This window comes from Maylandia zebra, linkage group LG13 (genome assembly GCF_041146795.1).
Source record: "Maylandia zebra isolate NMK-2024a linkage group LG13, Mzebra_GT3a, whole genome shotgun sequence".
In the NCBI taxonomy this organism is placed as follows: domain Eukaryota; kingdom Metazoa; phylum Chordata; class Actinopteri; order Cichliformes; family Cichlidae; genus Maylandia; species Maylandia zebra.
This window is the reverse complement of record NC_135179.1, coordinates 7,821,636-7,839,731: the sequence shown is the minus strand read 5'-3', so window position 1 is coordinate 7,839,731 and position 18,096 is coordinate 7,821,636. Positions and strand designations below refer to the sequence as shown.

Genomic DNA, 18,096 nt, shown 5'->3' with positions numbered 1-18,096 from the left:
AATATTTAAAGCCAATCATCTCACAAAGGATAATAGTAAAAACAACAAAGAAATTTTAAAATATATAATTGATTTGTTTCTATTGGCATATTCATGCTTCAGTTAGTTTAATGTTTTAAAAAGAACAACTAATGATTCTTTATTCAACTCAAAAGCCAACATGTCCACATCTTTTAACTCCAGTTTATAATCTTGACTGTCCTCGCTGAGTAATCGTCATAATAAATAAAGTAATATGTGTAAAATGTGTAAAAGTGCTTCCTTACCTCTAAAGGCAATGAAGAAAAACTAGCTTTAGAGTTAAGAGATTGCTAATCAGTGAAGACCTCATAAGTTTAAGTCTATACATCTTTGTTTTTAACAAGAAAGGGTACATTTCTGCGCGGACTTAGAAAGCTTTTCCGCATTTTCTCCCTGAAAATCATTGCCTGCAAATAGTTTTTGTTTCTTTCCATGAGTGTGAAATGTGAGTAGAGAGGCAGAGTTTCCAGCAGAGCTGTAATGGCAGCGAGTCTTGGCAGAGTGGTGGTAAATTGCAGGGAATGTAGGGGGTTGTGTCACGTCATATTTTGCAAAGTCAGCCACTCAGTCTCAGTGAAATTACTTTTTCAAGGGTGGGATGATTCTGTCATGTTAAAACGTAAGATTCACAGATTTCTCTCTCTCTCTGTGTGTGTGTGTGTGTGTGTGTGTGTGTGTGTGTGTGTGTGTGTGTGTGTGTGTGTGTGTGTGTGTGTGGCTCACACCCATATACAAACCCACAGGCACTTAGCTCAGTGTTTGACTGCCTGAGGTCTCCAAATCACTTAAACCACCCCTATGCTTTGACACCTGAGAAGACATGCTGATCCAGTTTATGTGAATGAGATTAAAGAATTACTGGGTCGCAGCATCAGAAACTACACATTGCATTGATTCAGTTCAGTACTTGCATAGACACACACACAAACCAGCTCATACACACCAGATGCAATTAACATAAGTGAAAAAACAACCTCTTTCACAGAAAGTCCACATTGTGCATCATGACTAACTCTGAAAATCAAGCTGTGTAATCATCAGCCTCCAGACGTATTGGCTAATCTGATATCACAGCACATGTGCAGATGCACATTCACATCCTTGAATACAAAACTTACATTGTCAACTTCTTCCATGATGGGACAATGATTCCCACGATTTGGCAATAATCTTCATTTTTACCTCCCTCCCATCACCGCCCTCATATTAACTAATTGTACTATCCTTTAATTTAATCTATCAAAGAGAATGTTGAACTGTTACATGGGAAGACTTTTTGGGGGGAACAAATCCATAAACGTATAAATCGATCAAGAATATTATCAAAAGAAAATGCATCGCCTGTTCCAGGCCATCACATGAAATCCACAGCTGAAAATAATAATTCTAAGTACATTTGGACGGTACAGCTCCACCCACTCAAATTCCTCAGTGGTTTGAATTTGAGTACACACTGACCCAGCATGATCAAGAAACATAATGATAACCAGTGCAACCAGCTGTGTGACTTTCTTTCTCATAATAAGAACCAAATGTTTCTCTCTCCAAAACTGAAAAAGCAGTTAAACTAGACTCTCTCGCCATTTGTTTCATCCTTTTTCTTCTTCTTTCAGTTTTTTTCCTAACCGCAGTTTGAGAAAATCCACGATAAACTTGCTTTGACAAGCTGGCCCCAAATCCCTTAAAGCCCTGCCACTGCAAGATACTTTGGAATCCCAATGCTGCCCCCTTCTGGACAAACGTTTTCAATACAATTTGTAGCTCGGGGTAAACCTGCTTTAGTGATAAATCTTATCCATGTTTCAAAAATATATCTGTATGCAGTCCCTTCCTGTATGCAAATATTAAGCTTGTGTGGGAGGACAAATGCATGTTTTTCAGTTTTCTGTGCACTTTTATGAACGTAGAATTTGATTAATATCATTTTGGTTTCTAATATTCCTCTGTCATGCTTTTGACTTGAGTTAATTTGTGATTCAAAACTGACTGTAGGTGTGGATATAAGACTGTGTTACCCTGTGATGGACTAGTGACCAGTCAAGGCTGTACCTCTGCCCTTCAACCCCAAACTCATTGCCACAGATTGAACCTGAAACCCTTTGCCCCCTCTAATGGCCTCGGGCATTGTCTCCTTGAAGTGGAAGGCCAAAATAAGAGTTCGGACACAGCATGAGAACATTTTAAAGGTAACAGAAAAGTCAGAGATGTGTGGACTCGGCTGTAATCTTCCTCCCTGCAGGAGAGTAGAATCAAGGGCAATCAGGGAAAATTCTGCTCGTCTGGTGTCACCAGTTTTGACAATAAACCCATTACTATCTCTGCACCATAAAACATTCTCGCTGTCCACTACTGTTGTGACTCTATTTTAGCTTAAAATCAGTTGATTCACATTAGAAATCATGCATTGTTTACCCTTTTTCCCTCATAAGCTCCAAATCTAGAGCTTGCAGTTGGGCAGCATGATAATAATGTGAATTGCTCTTGTAAAGATGTGCTATTTCATATTATTCAGATGTTTGTAGTTATATTGCTATATGTTATATTCGTTGTATTTTGTGTTGCCCTCATGGCCAGGTTTCTTTTTAATCTCTGTGAGACTTTTACCTGGACAAATAAAGGATCAATTTTCATAACTTTTATTCACACTATGGTTTTGCATACATTAAATTTTTTCCTTAGAAATGTTCAACAATAAAAAAAAAACATGAGAATATTTATAAGGACCTAACTACAAATGACACTGTAGGTCTGCTGACAATGTCTCAGCATTGTTCTCCATCATCTGTTCAATTTCCAACCAAAACGAATTCACATTACTTCAGTCTTTTACTTGTATGGTGTTTTAGGTCTATTTTTAGAGGTTAATAATTAATCAAAACCCTAATATAGCATAAAGAAAATCCACAAAAAACTGCAGACTTGACTACATGTCTTCAATAAGATGTACCGTTTTGTTTTTCCATGTATTTATCTCTGTCTGGTGCCTGGCTGATGACCTCCAAGTGTGCAGCATTTGGTCGTTGCAGGTCATTAGTCATGATGCCACAGCTCCTGGAAGTTCAAGGGTCAAAGCCCGACCTCACAGGAAACCTGGAAGACAGACTCGCTCTGCCCGTCTGTCATGCACTCACAACCTGTTCAACTCAAGGGCAATCAGAGGTGATCAGACATTACCATTGAGCTTGTATTAGACCCAAAGGTAGAAACAGACACCCGATAACTTGGCAGCATGTTCCGTCTTTTTAAACTTCTCTTTCAGATTTTGTTTTGGCAACATATGAGGGATTAATCCAATAAAACCCGATGCTAAAACATACAGGGGTACCTAATGAAAGAGCCACTATATGGTTTTGTGTTATAATTTCAAACAATATTAAACAAACTTCCGAACACGTATTATTTGGGGGAGAAATGTATTGTGGCAAGTGTATTCCATCATGTAGGCACTTTCTATTCACACAAGTAAAACATGGAAAAAATAAGGAATAAATCACATCTTCATGATTATGTTCATGCATTTTGTACAGAATAAGAAGTAACCTCTCTCTGGATTTTCTCTCTCTGTTTCACATTTCTTGCAAGCTTTGGGAGTGCCCTGGAGGAAAAACACAGTGAGCCATTTGACCTCGGACGTAGGTCAAGTGGAGTGCTGTTTTTTGAAATGCAGTCATGCCACGAGGCTGAGAAATCCACACCTCGGTTTTCAGCGAGGCGGTGGGCGTTTAGAAACGCACTCATGCACTCTAACACATGTAGACACTACTTCCGTGAAAAAGAGTGTAAAACATGAAAAACCCAAGTGTGTGCAGACATTCTGCTGAGGTGAACTTGATCCTGACAACAAATCTGAAAGATTTGGAAGTCTGATCAGCATTTAATCCTAATCTTTGACGTTCATTTCAGACTGATTTAAGGTTGTATATCAGCTTTGATATTTTTTGTATTCACTTTTTATAAAGCTAGATTCTCAAGGTCTTCCACTAACTGTGATGATCACAGTTACTAGCATATGTGGCATTTGTTCTTATAATATTCTGAAAAATACATTTAACTCAGGACATTTTCTTTTACATATTCTTAATACACTTACAAATTATGCTTACTTTAGGACATTCATAATTCTTAAACTTCTGGAGATGATGTATGAACAGGAAGCCACAAGTGAAGGAAAAATAGGAAAAAGGACACGTATGCATTTTTTTTTGTTTTAGGCATTTCAGCTTCTTAGGGCTACAATCTGGGGAATGAGAGAAGGAAAGAATGTACGAGAAGAGGTGATATGTTATTTTCAGTCCTTCAGGAGCTCTTGTCTTCAAAGTAGGTCTGTTCAACGCGTCTGCAGAAGGACAGAAGATTGCTGTAGCTCTTGACCCTCTCTGCCAGCTCAGTGCTGGTGAGTCTAGTAGTCAGTATAGTGAAGAGATGGCCAAACACCAATGCATCCAGCTCTGTAGGCCTATAACACACACGCCACACACACATTCCGTTAATGACTGGCACTCCTTCAGCTTTAAATATAATCAGAAATGAGGTGTTACAGACACTGGCTTCACTTGTAATACTTTGTTCTAACACAAATCAAACATTGCCAGGGAGTACAGAACAAAGCCTTTCAGTTGATTACGAGATCAATACAATTTTAAACCACAAGGTGGTGCTCCAGGAAAACTGCTTGCAATAATTAGAAACATTTCCTTTTTGGTGTGAATGCCTATAACAGGGGTTGGAGAAAGGATTCTGGAGAACTCAGATGTAGATTTATTATTCAGTCGCTATAAACAAGACAAAAGAGAAAGCGATAACCAGAAACATACAGATATAAAAAATTAAAAAAAAATACATACTGTTTATTAAAAAAGTATGACTGTGTTCCCAGCCTCTGAGAGAGAGCCTGGCAGCATTGACTCACATCTTCATAAACCTGAAATACATGAGGACATACAGACTTTTAAAACAAGTTTGTTTACTTTATTTTTTATAGACAGACTGGGTTCTTTTTCCTACTTACACAAATAAGAGACAAACACAAATAAGTTAAACTTAAGGGCCTTCAAACAGTCTAAAAGATCAATTCTGTAAAATTTTGAAGAATTCCACCTTTAAAATAAAAAGATAGGAAATTATTTTTCTGATTGCAGAAAGGGAATTGTAGAGCTGGCAAAACATCAACTTTTCACTTCCAGGTTGTTGCTAACCTGCTCCAACGTTTTCCCTCCCCAGCCAATGGCGTTCATCTTCCTGCGCACCTCCCACTGCTTCTGGTAGGCGAGGATTTTATTGAGAGGCCATGAGTATGGACTGCTGTATCTGGGACGAGAAATCTACAAAAACAGATACAGCTGATTAGGAGGCTATCAAGACTTTAACAAGTTTTGTTTTTAAACCTGGTGTACACACCTCAGTGGCTGTAGAATCATCACACCACTGAATGTACAACTGTAGAGAGATGAGGACATGTGTGAGAGGATACTTCTCAGACACATTCATAAAAACTGTACATGTGCTGAAGTTCTAGTATCAGTATGTTATGGTTTTTATGTTTTTCATACCTCAGCAGTAAGCAGCATATTGTTGACCAGCTCCATGTACGCTTTCATTTCAGCTCTCTGAACGTCATCTAAGCCATCGCTCAAAGAATGACCCTAAGTACCCAAAAGAAGACAACAGCAGAAAGAAATATGAAAACCTGCTCCTCCACTGGGAAAAACTAGAAGCAAATTTGCCAAAAGAAACAAACAGCTTTCATCTGTACAACACTTGCCTTAGCTTTAGTAAATTGCACAATCGGCCCCAGTTCTGACACCACCTGGTTGCCCACGTGGATAAAGGGAATTTTACCTGTGGACACAAACATAAAAAGGCTGGGCATTAAAATCATCACATTTAATTCAACACAAAAAGCTAACCTGCAACAAAGTAACTTCCAGATGCACCTACACGAATCCTGGAAGCAAACTTAGCATTTCATTTCGAATAAAATCCTTCCAGCTTACAGTGTATAGTTGTGTAATGTTTTAATGAGCAGAATGAGTGCTGAGATTCACACAGTGTTGAGATCAGACACCCAGAATTTGTCTCTGAAGCTACATGTATACTAACCAGAAGGTGACATGTATTCAGCATTTGCTCTGCAGAACACCTGAACTGGCAGACCACACATCCTCAGGTACGCCTGCACATCAGAAACGGGACAGAATTAAGCAGCTGAGGAATAAAAGCACTAGGAGGACACTAGCTTGTAATTCCATGAGGTTGGGTTTGCATCTCCTCCGAGTCTCAAATAGTTCACCTATGGGATGAATGTGTTAACTAAACATACTGTGAAAGTAAATGAAAAATATTACTTGTGGTATACTTTGATATGCTTTAAAAAAAAAAAAAACCAGTTAACTTTATTTTGCAGCACTGCAGATTTCCTTCTGCAGTAAGGTCAAATCCAAAGTCAGAGTAGAGGTCAAAAGGTCAAATACAGATAATATCAACAACTGCATTTCATACTTGATGCATTTAAAAAAATATATATGTATATATTTTCAGCAGTATAACAACCTAAGATCAGTATCTTATTAGCTGGCAGTCAATTAATAAGATACCAAATAAGTTGACATTAAATCGTTGGCAGAAGCCAATGTTCATCTGTTATCTTATATCAGTTTTGTGCTGGTTAAATGTTCAAAATTGCGCAATTAAGAACTGAAAGCTTTTATACGAGTTCAGTTTTAATTCATTAAATAATGAAAATAGTATTAAATATTTGAATTAAAACCACTAAAACTTACAGAAGCTTTCCTTGTTTCTTGAGCACAACAGACTGAGTTATTAACAAATAAACATTATATTTAAACAAGGTGTTTAAATTGTGTACATGCATGTTTGCTTTACCTGAACAGCGAGAGATGAGGCACAGTCTGACAGGAGAATCTGATCCTCTGCAAAAACAACAAAATATATAAATAGCTATATTGCTATTGACATTATGTATTGTGCCTCCATTTCACTAACTCACCCTTCAGTGGCTGGTACAAGGTTGCATTTTCAGGCCACGGCTCAGCAGCTGTCAACGTCACAAACAGACATGCAGGCAAACACACACAATTATACGGTGATAATGTGACTCATTAATCTATAATGTTGCTTGTGGGATCAGCTGTCAACATTCTTTTACTAATTGTTCTTCGTCTACTTTTGACTCTCCCTTTAACAGTCATCCCGGTGGATGATCTGCCTTCATCTCACAACAACTCTCCCCATGTCCTCCTTTTGCTATATCCATGACCATTCGTGTGGTCTTCCTTTTTTTCCTCCTGCCTTCCAGCTCCATGTTCACTACCCCTCCTCTGCAAATATCTAAACCATCTCAGCCTCACCTCTCTAACTTTGTCAAACTCCTTAACCTGATCTGTCCCTCTGATATACTTAGTTCTAATCTTGTCCATCCTGCTCACTCCCAAAGAAAACCTTAGCACCACTGACCTTTGTTAGTGTACCGTCTACAGACCATACATCACAGCAGGTCTCACTACCATCTTGCAGACCTTCCCTTTCACTCTGGCTCACTTTGTCACAAATCACCCGTGACACTCATCTCCATCCACATCACCCTGACTGCACCCTCTTCTTCACCTCTACTCATATAAAGTTAATCAATAAAAGATTATAAAGAATACAGACACGAGGTGCACGGTGCTCACTCAACGACCTATGCTGTAACACCGCCGTGCTTGCAGTACAGCCTCCAGCCACCGGGGGAATCTCTGAGCATGTCTCTGTTAAAATTGATAGATTTGAGCCGTTTTTGTAACGATACGGGGATGTCAGTAACTTTAGCCCTCTTGAGCCGTTTCCGCTTGAATTCGCCGTCCCCCTGCTGATTTATGATTTTAACAGTAAACAGAAATATGGCGCTATTTACATTAGAGTCCTGTGTTACACCTGCCAAGCAATCCACGACATGCAGAATGACAGAGTGCCTTGGGGCTTTTCCAGGCCAGTCAGCCTTTTTTTAAGAAACCAAGAAAAGGCGAACAAAGGCAGCTATAGTAACAGCTAAAGGTCCATATATGTAAGTAACTACATTTGTAAAGAGCTTATGTTACTGTGAACCTTAGCTCTTGCTACCTAGCTGGCTAATGTTATTCATAATCAATAGAAAAACGGGGTGAAGTCAACATATTACCTGCCATCTGCGACATGAACGCCTCTGCCGCAAGAGACATGGTGCTGCTGTTGTACTCTTATTGTTAAATAATGATTAGAATAATGAGCGATCTGAGCAACAGCACTGCTTGCAAGTTTAAGGGCAAGTACTTGTTCTGCAGTCACTGACCGGTCCGCCTGCGATTGATGTCCGTAAGAGAAACGGTTGCATTAATCTTTAGTTCCACTTTATGGACGCGCATAGAGGCTACTGTAGCAGTGTTGTTGTATTTAACTAGAAATAATTGGGGCTTTTGATGCATGGAAAAATACATATTATTAAAGTAGCATTTTTAATTTGGGTTTAAGGGAAAGAACTAACCGCACAAAAAGTGTATAGGAAACTGACTAAAACAGACACATCATGTGAGAGAGACATGGACTCAGAGAAGCATTATTTGAAATCTGTGTGATAATTTTGTTACAGCAAACATAGGATTAAAAGGATAATGTCCAGGGCAGAAAACATACATTTGGAGGGTAAAGTCAGCAAAACCTAAATATGAATGGATTTTATCATATTTGACTGGTGGTGTGGGGTGGCTGTGGCTCAGGAGATAGAGGGCAGTGGTTCAATCCCACACTTCTCTAGTTTGCATGTTTAAGTATCCTTGGGTAAGACACCAAACTCAGGTTTGGTGTGAATTTTAGGTTAATAGCGTTTGTAATATTCGTGCATTCATCCACACTCCATGGCTGCTATTACCTAGCAGCAAGTACAATATCCTTCTTTAACAAGCGTAAATTTTTAGCAGAACTGCATTTATGTGTGTTTATACCTTTATATCTGCAAAGTTAATATACTTGTTATTTTGCCCACTATTTTATTGTTGCTGTCTTATTATATTTGCTATTTTGTTGTATTGTTATTATTTAATTCAGAGGAGTTTCTTTAAGAGTTGCCTCCTTCCCACCAAGTTTATGAACGCAGAAATTAACATCTTCTCACATATATACTCACTTCAATTGAAATGCAGTATACAAGGCACAAACAGGGGTTGTGCAATTCTAATGAGCTTGAAAATCCATATTTGATATGACCACCTTTATTCTTCAACACAGTGTGAACTCTCTTAGACTCTATTAGTTTTAGACTTTCTTGTAATTTCTTTATTCAGGAATATTTCTCCAGCCTTCTTGAATGACACTCAAAATTCCATTTTGCATGTTGGCTCCTTTTTCTGTCAAGATGATCTCACATTGCTCTAATAATGTCGAGGTCTGGGCTCTGGGGAGGCCAGTCCATGACTGATAGTGTTTCATTATGTGTTTTTTTTCTAGCTAGACATGTGTTTACTGCATTGACAGTTTGTTTGGGATCATTGTCAAAAAATTAAGCTGCTGGCAATCAATTGCTTTCCAGAAGGTTTTGGGTGGTGGATCAAAAATGTACTGTACTTTTCTGCAGTTATAATTCCATCTATCAAGATCCCCCAACATTACTGGTTGAAATGCAGCCCCCAAAAATGACACAGATAGCGGAAGCATCTCACTGTTGTACCTGTCTCTTTATGATCTCTGTTTATACTGGGGGTGAACCTAAATTTTCACATTTGGATTCATCACTCCATAAGACATAAGATAAGAAAGTCAGTGATTACTGATTTTCAGTCCAGTTCTTCAATAGTTTGACATACATCAGCCTTTTCTTCCCAGTTTCCTTCCATTGAGATCATTTCTGCAAACAGATGAATCAACTGAAAGGTCAGATGCATCTTTTGCATCCTGTGTCAGTTGATTTTCAGATACTTTTCAATTACACACTGCTCAGCATGCTGAGACATCCCATGTTTTTGTCTAATATGTGTTTGGGAATTGCATTGTTGTTGCAAAAAGACTAAATGCCTAAAAATGCTATTTTAAAATGAGTTCTTTGATACACACCTTTCGTCCCTTGTGAGATGACTTTTTACTCTTAAATGAATAATATGTCGGTGTTAAGTGATGTAGAAACAACAAAAAGAAAAAAACATTTCTCTAAAAATAGTCAGGTACAAGGAAAACGACTGAAAAGGCAGATGATGTCCAAATAAAAGATAAAAACTTTATCTTTAAAAACTTACAAGAAAGTCACAGCGACTGTACTTTATCTATTTAAACATTTCTCTTTTAAATTTTGTTTATTAATCCAGACTATTTGCAGAAAAATGCTGCTGCATTCGACCATATCTAAACAAGCCAGTGGCACACCCATGTTTCTGTGTTTTTCTGTAGCTATGTTATTGTCCACACCCTAACAAGAAATGCTTCACTGTTTCATTCTCGTGACATTTCTCACCCTGTCCTGTTTTAAGCTCTACAATCGAACACGTGACTGTATTTAAAGTGACCTGCCATGCTCTTAATCTTGTGAGAAGTATCCAACATTCATTCCCGTCTTAAAAGTCTTACTTGTAGGTAGATGTAGTCGTACATTTTTACGGTTGTGTGTTCACAGTGCAAACACAAGTGGACAAAGTAACTGAGACACATTATGATGCATGGATAGATGTAACAACCCAAAATTGTAACCTTTGCAAAGATGTGTATGTTTCTGGTTCATATACCTTATTATTACTAAGGCTAATTTAGCATTGATTACGGTACATTGTATTATACACATTTCTGTTAATCCAAAGGGCTAATGATAAATATATCCATGTATTTCTAATGTAAATATTTCCATGTTTTCTTAAATGAAAAAATATTATTTATCTTAACCTGAAAAAAAAAATCTCTTCCAGACTGTAATACTTAATGCTACCAGTCGGGGGCATTCCTGTTTCATCACAGACTAGAGAAAGATAGGTAGGTGTACACGCACAAACACAAACACATGCATATCTACAAAGTATGCTGTTCAGTATTATTGCATTCTGTTTGCATTCTGTTTCTGTCCATTTAAATGTACATAAAATACATGAATGTGTGTGAACTTGTGGTGTGAAATTTTAGGAATAATTGCATCTCGTTTGTAATCACGCGTGTGTCTTAGTGGGATCAGGTTTTGAATTCCAGATGTTTGACGTGTTTTTGTGGTATTATTCCCCTGAGTAACATCTCAAACTGCAGACATGCAGAACTTCAGAAGCTTTTCTGTTTTTAGTGAAGATCTGAACTTTGTTTGTCATGATTGTGGCAGCTCTGTGGTTGATCTTCAGCGTGTGATAGATAATCCAGGTTGCTCCGTGTCAGCCCCTTTGTGCCTATCCTGCACATGTAACCGAGTCTCCAACGGAAGCCACCAATTATTGGCACTCAGCGCTCATTTCTCTTACATATCAACACACAAATACACACAGCCATGATTTCACTACTTCAAGGGATTTTACTTTGATTTACGTTCCTTTCCCGTAAACTTACTATACACATAGGTCTAACCGCTAATCTTGATCCTGGCACAAACGATTTCACTTAAGTTGATATTCATACAAAAATATGAATATCAACTTAAGTGATATTAAGTTGATATTAAGTTTATATATGAAATTCGCGATTTGGACAAACAAATCTATGAGAAGCCCGAATTATTGTATCTGGGATTTATAAACTTCTAAACAAAGATATCATCATAGACAATACTTAAGTCTCTTAACATAATAATTTACATCCCAAAAAATTTTAAACAGTAAAAGACACAGAATACCCACAAATTTAAATATTTTAACGCCAAATTTTCTCCTTAGTTTCGGCTCCGTTTAATAACTCCTCGAAAATCAGAAAACTGTAAAGATCAACCTAAATCCACCCGTGGGACAGCGTGCATGCATTTTAAAAGCTTGTCAACGGAGCCATGACGCACTAGACATTAGTCTTGGCTTATCTATACCATGAGTCCCCGTTAAGTTGTGACTGCGACAAAGACCGTGCTGCTTAAAGATGACACCGTATTTTATTTATTTATTTTATATATTTATTTATTTTATTTTCTTAAGCCGAAAATGGATATCACGATTTCGCCTTTAACTCACTGTTTCTAATCACACGTCACTTCCGTTGATTCTCTCCCGACCTCATCTTCCCCTATCGCCAAAAAAAAAAAAAATCATCGGTCCTTCGCTTATCTTCCAACACAGAAAAATATTCACACCTTTAATGTTTGAAGTTTTTTATTATTATTATTTTCTCATCTATTTTTATCAAAACATTTCCACATATAAAATTATTACAGGAATACACTTTTTTTTCAAAAGTAACGAAAAAATAACGGAGAAGATGCTTGCTATAAAGAACGAATAAAATATGCTTCTAATTATTACAAATTAAACATAAGTACTGGCGTAGACTATGATAGATATCGATAGCATATTAAACTGGAATCAAAGAGAGAACATACCTATTTATATGCAACATCATGGTATTTCACAGAGGGCTAATTTAATCCTCTCGGTGCGAAATCAAACAAGTTTTTTCAGAAAAAAAAAGATCTCTTTGTAAAACCCTGTAACCCTGAGAAAAGAAGTTGGATTTACAGTCAGGTGTGTTCGTTAAAAAATTGTACCTTCATTTTGGCTCTTTTTTAAAAACAAAATTATAAATGTGGGAAATAAAATCCAAGAAAAAATATGGCTAATTTCCTTCCAAATATGAATTATTTTTGGATGCTTCTCTGTACAAAATCAAAAGCTAAAACATAATTTGTGCAGTCACTCAACACGCAATTTGGTGTTTCTGCTCTTCTACCTACCCTTTAAGCGCCAGTTTATGTAACATTTTGGTAACGTGCATATTCATAAATTAGGATTTTTCTGCTTTTAGGTAGCTGTTATATAACCCTGTATTATGTTTACCCTGTGGAGAAAAGAAAACCCTGATTCATCCTGTTCCACGCAGTCACGAGTATTTTGGCACCGCGACAAACGAGCACTGTTTTTGCGTCTTCATCGGATGTCTAAATATGAAGCAATTCCCTGTCTGCACCAGAGAGATGTCAGGGCCTCCGTGAACTTAAAATATATTCATTCATTCATTAATTATGAGATTCAATATGGATGAAACCTCAAAAAAGGAAAAAAATTAAAATGCTCCAAAGGTGAAGTTAAAAACAAGGGAAAAAATACATAATGGAATTTATAAACGTGTGTTCGTCAAAGCCGTAACTTTAAAGCAGGTGAGAATTGTTTGAGGACTGCAGTCACCCTGGATAAATTAAGCAACATCAGCTTTGGAGAATGAAGGTGCTACCATGGCTGCTTCGACTGCCACACTCTGCGCTCCTGTGTGTTTAGACAGTTATAACCGTCTTCATGCTGTCGCTGCTGCTGCTGTTGCTGTTGTTGTTGTTGTTGTCGGTCGCTTTCTTGTTTTTGCTCTTTCCTTTGGTGTTGGGCAATTTGTTGTCTTTCTTCCAGCGCATGCGCCGGTTCTGGAACCACACCTTCACCTGCCGTTCGGACAGACAGAGCGCGTGGGCCACCTCGACGCGGCGGCGGCGCGTGAGATAGCGGCTGAAGTGAAACTCCTTCTCGAGCTCCAGGACCTGCTGTCGCGTGTAGGCCGTCCGCAACCTCTTTGGCTCCGGGCCCACGTGATTTGGATTAACTGTAAAAACAAAGAACAGAGGTTTAAAGACCGCTTTAAATTTATTTTATTTATCTTACGGCTTTTATTTTGTTTTGTGTTCCGTAATGATGAGGATGGGCCTGGGTGAAGCCCCATATTAAGAATATATTTAAAATAAAAATGAGTTGATCTTTTAAAATTCTCATTCCAGATATAATCACGTAGCCTTTCCTGTCGTAATCTTCATTCGTGGTGGTCTGGGAAGATGCCCAAAAAACGATTTTGACTTTTATCTTTAAAGGTTTGTTCCGCCGCAAGCGTTACACATCAGATACACACAATAAGCTTGCTTGCCCCCCCCCCCCCCCCCCCCCCCACACACACACACACATACACACAAACAAGCTGTAGCAGGGCAGGGTCATAAAACTTTATAGGGGTTGTAATTCTCGCTGACTCTCACTAAGATCGTAAATAACTCGACAACAAAAAGCGATGCTCACAAATGGACAAAACACTATACAAAGAAAGAAAGAAAGAAAGAAAGAAAGAAAGAAAGAAAGAAAGAAAGAAAGAAAGAAAGAAAAATAAAAAACATTAACATGAGAAATACACCAATGTTATGGAGAAATGAAATGGGGAGTGAAGATCGACTGATTAAAACGTTCAGGCTACCCTACCATGAGCGATGTGCACTTTCTTCATCCACGGGTAGACAACAATGGGCGGCTTGTCTTTGCCCTGGCAGGCCGTTTTCCTCTGCACCTGAGCGGGCTTTGCGCAGGTCATCCAGGCCTGGCACTGCAGGTCACCCACGGGAAACCTCTCCTTCACGGGCCCGTCCGTCTCTCTGTAGACCGGGTAGGTTGCATCTTGATGCTGCGAGGGGTCCTCTCCATCTTGCCGGCGATGCCCCTGCAAAGAGTGTTGATAACCGGTTTGTTGTTGTGTATAGGGAGGCGGAGGGGGCTGCATGGACATATAGCCCCCTCCAAAACTGCCACTGTCCTCGGGGTTGTTGTAATACCCCCCTTGTTCATTAAAATTACTGTAATCTTCTTCACATGGCGGGAACTGCGGCTCAGCATATTTACAGCTCACCACGTAGGACTCCATGATTGATTTATAGTGAGGCTGGTAGGAGAATACTAATTTTTCTTTCTCTCCCCTCTCTCTGTCTCTTTTCCCCCCTCTGGCATGAAGCCATCCTGCGGCTGTCAAATAGACGGACGGCCGCTCGGGCCACGTGACCCTGCGGCCAGCCAATGAGAGGCGACACTTTTGGTTGTTTATGTCAGACGTAATGGGATAATTTGGAGGAAAAAAATGTTCATTATAGAACTAATGAAGATTTGCTGGCCGGGTAAGTTGCTACGGTTAGGTGTTTGTGGACACTGAAAAATAATCCTGACAGTTTAAAGTGTTAATATGAGTAATTCAAATCTATCTATCTATCTATCTATCTATCTATCTATCTATCTATCTATCTATCTATCTATCTATCTATCTATCTATCTATCTATCTATCTATCTATCTATCTATCACCCTCTGCCACACAGCCCCTATTGAAGACGCGCTGACTGTAGATTTATGACTTTTAGCTGACTGACTTTTACCCCCACAGATGGCCGAAACTGAAAAATTAATCTGGCCCATATTGAGGGACGGCGGGGCCATATTTGGCCTTGTGGCCAGTCAAAGGACGGACAACAAAACGTGGCCGGTCAGAAAGGCCTCAAATAAAAGAATGGGATAAAAGGTTCCCAGACAGTGACTAGTAGTTGGCTTTGTTCGGCCGAGGTCAGGCCGAGGTGTCCCGCTCACCAGCACGGCTTTTAAAGGAGGGGGAGAAAAATGCATTGCTTTAAAAAAAATGATGCTAAATCAAGCCGAACGAGACAAAAATGCGACGGCTTAAAAAATGAAGCTTAATGCAAAATTAGTGGAAAAAAGGGTGAAAGAGATAAGTGGGAATATGCTAAATGTGTGCCCTCACACGAAGAAAGAGAGACATAATGAGCGTCATTGCGCAAGGAATTTTGCTCTTTTGCTAAAGTGATCCCTTTAAAAATGGTAAATCGCAAATGTCAAGGTCTTGATAGATCATCTTTACACCCAGCAATCGACCATTAATCCGTATGAAATCCTTCAAGATTTCACGAGGATTTCTTTGGCTGCAGCTGCTCTCCGAGGATTTGGCAAGACTGATGCGCAGCTAAAACCCCAGTTTTACTACATGAACTACTTTTACCCCTTCCTATAATACTCCTGTAAAAAGCATTAAAGAGTTCCTATGGAGGATGTAATGCGTTTGAAGTCTTTGCCATGGCTGACAAAATACAACTGGACTCATGCATCTTTGGGCTTAATGGCTCTGATCTAATGAGTCATTTAGACAAAGCAGCCCTTAAAGAGTGACTGATAAGCAACCAAATAGGTAATAGAGTGTCAGAATTTTTTTTTTCTGTGTCATGGTCTAGTGCCATTTAAATAGGCAGCTCTTCCATTGTTGTTACAATGGATATTTTTCAGCCGAAGCGTTTGTAGCTTCAGTTTCTATCAGACAGTTTTTGTTCCAGCTGAGATAAAGGGAAGGTGTGAACAGATTTTCACTGAAGAGTTACAGATTTACTACATTTGTGAATGGTCTGCAGAGGTGGTGTACTCAGGGCAGCAAACAGAGTTGCATTTTTTTCATAAGCCAGGGCTTTATCAGCTCTACACCCCAGAACAAGATACTGTGCTGTGGTTCTTGTTGAGATGCTGCACTTAATATTGATTTTATGATTTGTCACTGAGCAAACCTTTACGCTACCATGCAGGAAATTAGATCCAGCGGCATGATCACAATTCATGCCGTGAAACTCAGTATGAGCAAACCATCCTGCCCGATTTGCCAATCCATTTGTATGCAGCAAAGCACAGCATCACTTCACGGACACTTTTCTGTGCTTGACACCGCACAAATGTCAAACAATCCTTCTAATCTATGAAAGTGTGGAACTGTAGGGCTGAAGAAGGACACGTTCCTTTAGCAAAGCTAGAGCACAGTAAAGAGTCATCCCTTTTTCCTCCCCTGTCGTGGATTTTGATGGATGGTTAGTCATCGCCCATAGACTCCCCAAGAACCCAATCTGTGACTGAGGCAGCTCCACACACATTCGGTTCTACAGGGTATATATAGGCGAAGGTTCACTTCATGGCTGGCTGCTGATGACTTCTTTTTGTTGTTGACAGAGATTTACACTCCTGTGCCCTCATTCTGACTTTTTTCATAGAGGCCATTGTGTTGACTAATGCTCTGCGTAAGAGTAATTACAATGCCCAAAATCACTATTCAGCCAGTCCCTTCTTTGTAAAGATGTGCGTGTACCTGTTGTTAAGTGTCATTGTATAATTTATTGAAACCATTAATGGTGCTTCAGCATGTACCTTCTGACATCAATAATTCGTTATAAGGCATAACACATTAATTCTGATACATGTGTGCAATTACTGTAAACTGGTGAGGCCATCATCCAGAAGACTAGCAAGCTCAACAAGAACATCCTGAGACTTCAGACTTCTCCTCGGGTTAAATAATCATAATGCTCTCCACATAGGCATGAATTGATTCCCTGGATCCAGAAGGTTATCTGGAACTGGATTAGTTTATGATATTTTCTTGAAAACTGCAAGGCAGTGTCTTCTAATTATTCGTATATCATGTTAATGTGTACATTTTAAAGATATGCTGCAAAATGTTTCATTTTGTCCTACCTAATATTGGTAAATGTCCTTGAAGTTAATTACTTCTAAATTGGCTCTACAGTTTAACATAAAACCATAAATTCTAGGCAGGTCAGCAATAATTCGCACAAGGTGAATTTCAGGTTTATGAAATTGGTCTTGCTGCATGAAAAATAGCTCACCTTCCACTGGAAAGAGGGCAAACAGTTGCCCATAAGATAACTGCAGCAGAGTATAGTTAATGTGAAACTGAGATGGTCACCTTGTCCTAGCCACATTCTCATTTGTTAATTATTATACAAAGTGTCGGAGTTACTCTGATATCAATTTTATCGTTTGAACACAATTCATTGAAGTTCTGCAAGTGTGACTGTGAGTCTGACCCCGCTTTCTCTTCCATGTCTTTACTGAGGCATACTATTTTGGCTTTCTGAGGTAAAAGCTAGCTTATCAGAAAGACTTTGTTACAGTAGAGAAGTTTGTTACTGATGACCTCACTTTGTTAAACAAGTATGCCACATTTCTTTACGTTAAACATTAGAAATCAAGGAGGAGGCGATCTGTGCTGTTGCCCACCAGCAGTTAAAAGTTGCATGTCTTTCATAATTTAGCCGGCCAAGCTTTGATTGTAGTGTAACTGCCAAATTGCAGTTGGTCTCCTGCCAAGT

At 38.9% G+C, this 18,096-nt stretch overlaps 2 protein-coding genes and 1 long non-coding RNA gene across 4 annotated transcripts; 1 reads left to right on the top strand and 2 right to left on the bottom strand.

Annotated features, from left to right (window-relative positions):
* Positions 1-3,404: 3,404 nt before the first annotated feature.
* On the bottom strand, positions 3,405-8,384 carry mtx2 (metaxin 2). 2 transcript variants are annotated; one of them, XM_004553497.3, is made up of 10 exons: positions 8,198-8,383; positions 7,028-7,075; positions 6,904-6,950; positions 6,121-6,193; positions 5,783-5,859; positions 5,571-5,663; positions 5,419-5,457; positions 5,217-5,342; positions 4,866-4,942; positions 3,405-4,477 (listed from the first exon to the last, which is right to left on the bottom strand). In XM_004553497.3, the coding sequence occupies exons 1-10, from the start codon at positions 8,235-8,237 to the stop codon at positions 4,318-4,320; spliced, it is 780 nt and encodes a 259-aa protein (XP_004553554.1). In that variant the 5' UTR covers positions 8,238-8,383; the 3' UTR covers positions 3,405-4,317. The 2 variants fall into 2 exon arrangements, with proteins under 2 accessions (XP_004553554.1, XP_076747580.1); XM_076891465.1 differs by lacking the exons at positions 3,405-4,477; positions 4,866-4,942 and adding an exon at positions 4,978-5,118 and having other exon boundaries at positions 8,198-8,384.
* On the top strand, positions 7,978-13,683 carry LOC143421766 (uncharacterized). The gene is made up of 3 exons (XR_013101332.1): positions 7,978-8,083; positions 10,941-11,004; positions 13,548-13,683. It is a non-coding gene; the product is annotated as an uncharacterized LOC143421766 (long non-coding RNA).
* Positions 12,300-16,799, bottom strand: LOC101476625 (homeobox protein Hox-D4b). Its single transcript, XM_004553498.3, has 2 exons — positions 14,379-16,799; positions 12,300-13,737 (listed from the first exon to the last, which is right to left on the bottom strand). The coding sequence occupies exons 1-2, from the start codon at positions 14,812-14,814 to the stop codon at positions 13,421-13,423; spliced, it is 753 nt and encodes a 250-aa protein (XP_004553555.3). The 5' UTR covers positions 14,815-16,799; the 3' UTR covers positions 12,300-13,420.
* Positions 16,800-18,096: the final 1,297 nt, after the last annotated feature.

Excerpts from the sequence above, each read along its gene's own strand:
- LOC101476625 (XM_004553498.3), bottom strand. The coding sequence starts at position 14,814 with ATGGAGTCCTACGTGGTGAGCTGTAAATATGCTGAGCCGCAGTTCCCG. Across the intron at positions 13,738-14,378 it reads GAAAGTGCACATCGCTCATG|TTAATCCAAATCACGTGGGC; the intron begins GTAGGGTAGCCT and ends TTGTTTTTACAG.
- mtx2 (XM_004553497.3), bottom strand. The coding sequence starts at position 8,237 with ATGTCTCTTGCGGCAGAGGCGTTCATGTCGCAGATGGCAG. Across the intron at positions 5,860-6,120 it reads TGAATACATGTCACCTTCTG|GTAAAATTCCCTTTATCCAC; the intron begins GTTAGTATACAT and ends TTGTGTCCACAG. Across the intron at positions 5,664-5,782 it reads TGCAATTTACTAAAGCTAAG|GGTCATTCTTTGAGCGATGG; the intron begins GCAAGTGTTGTA and ends TTGGGTACTTAG.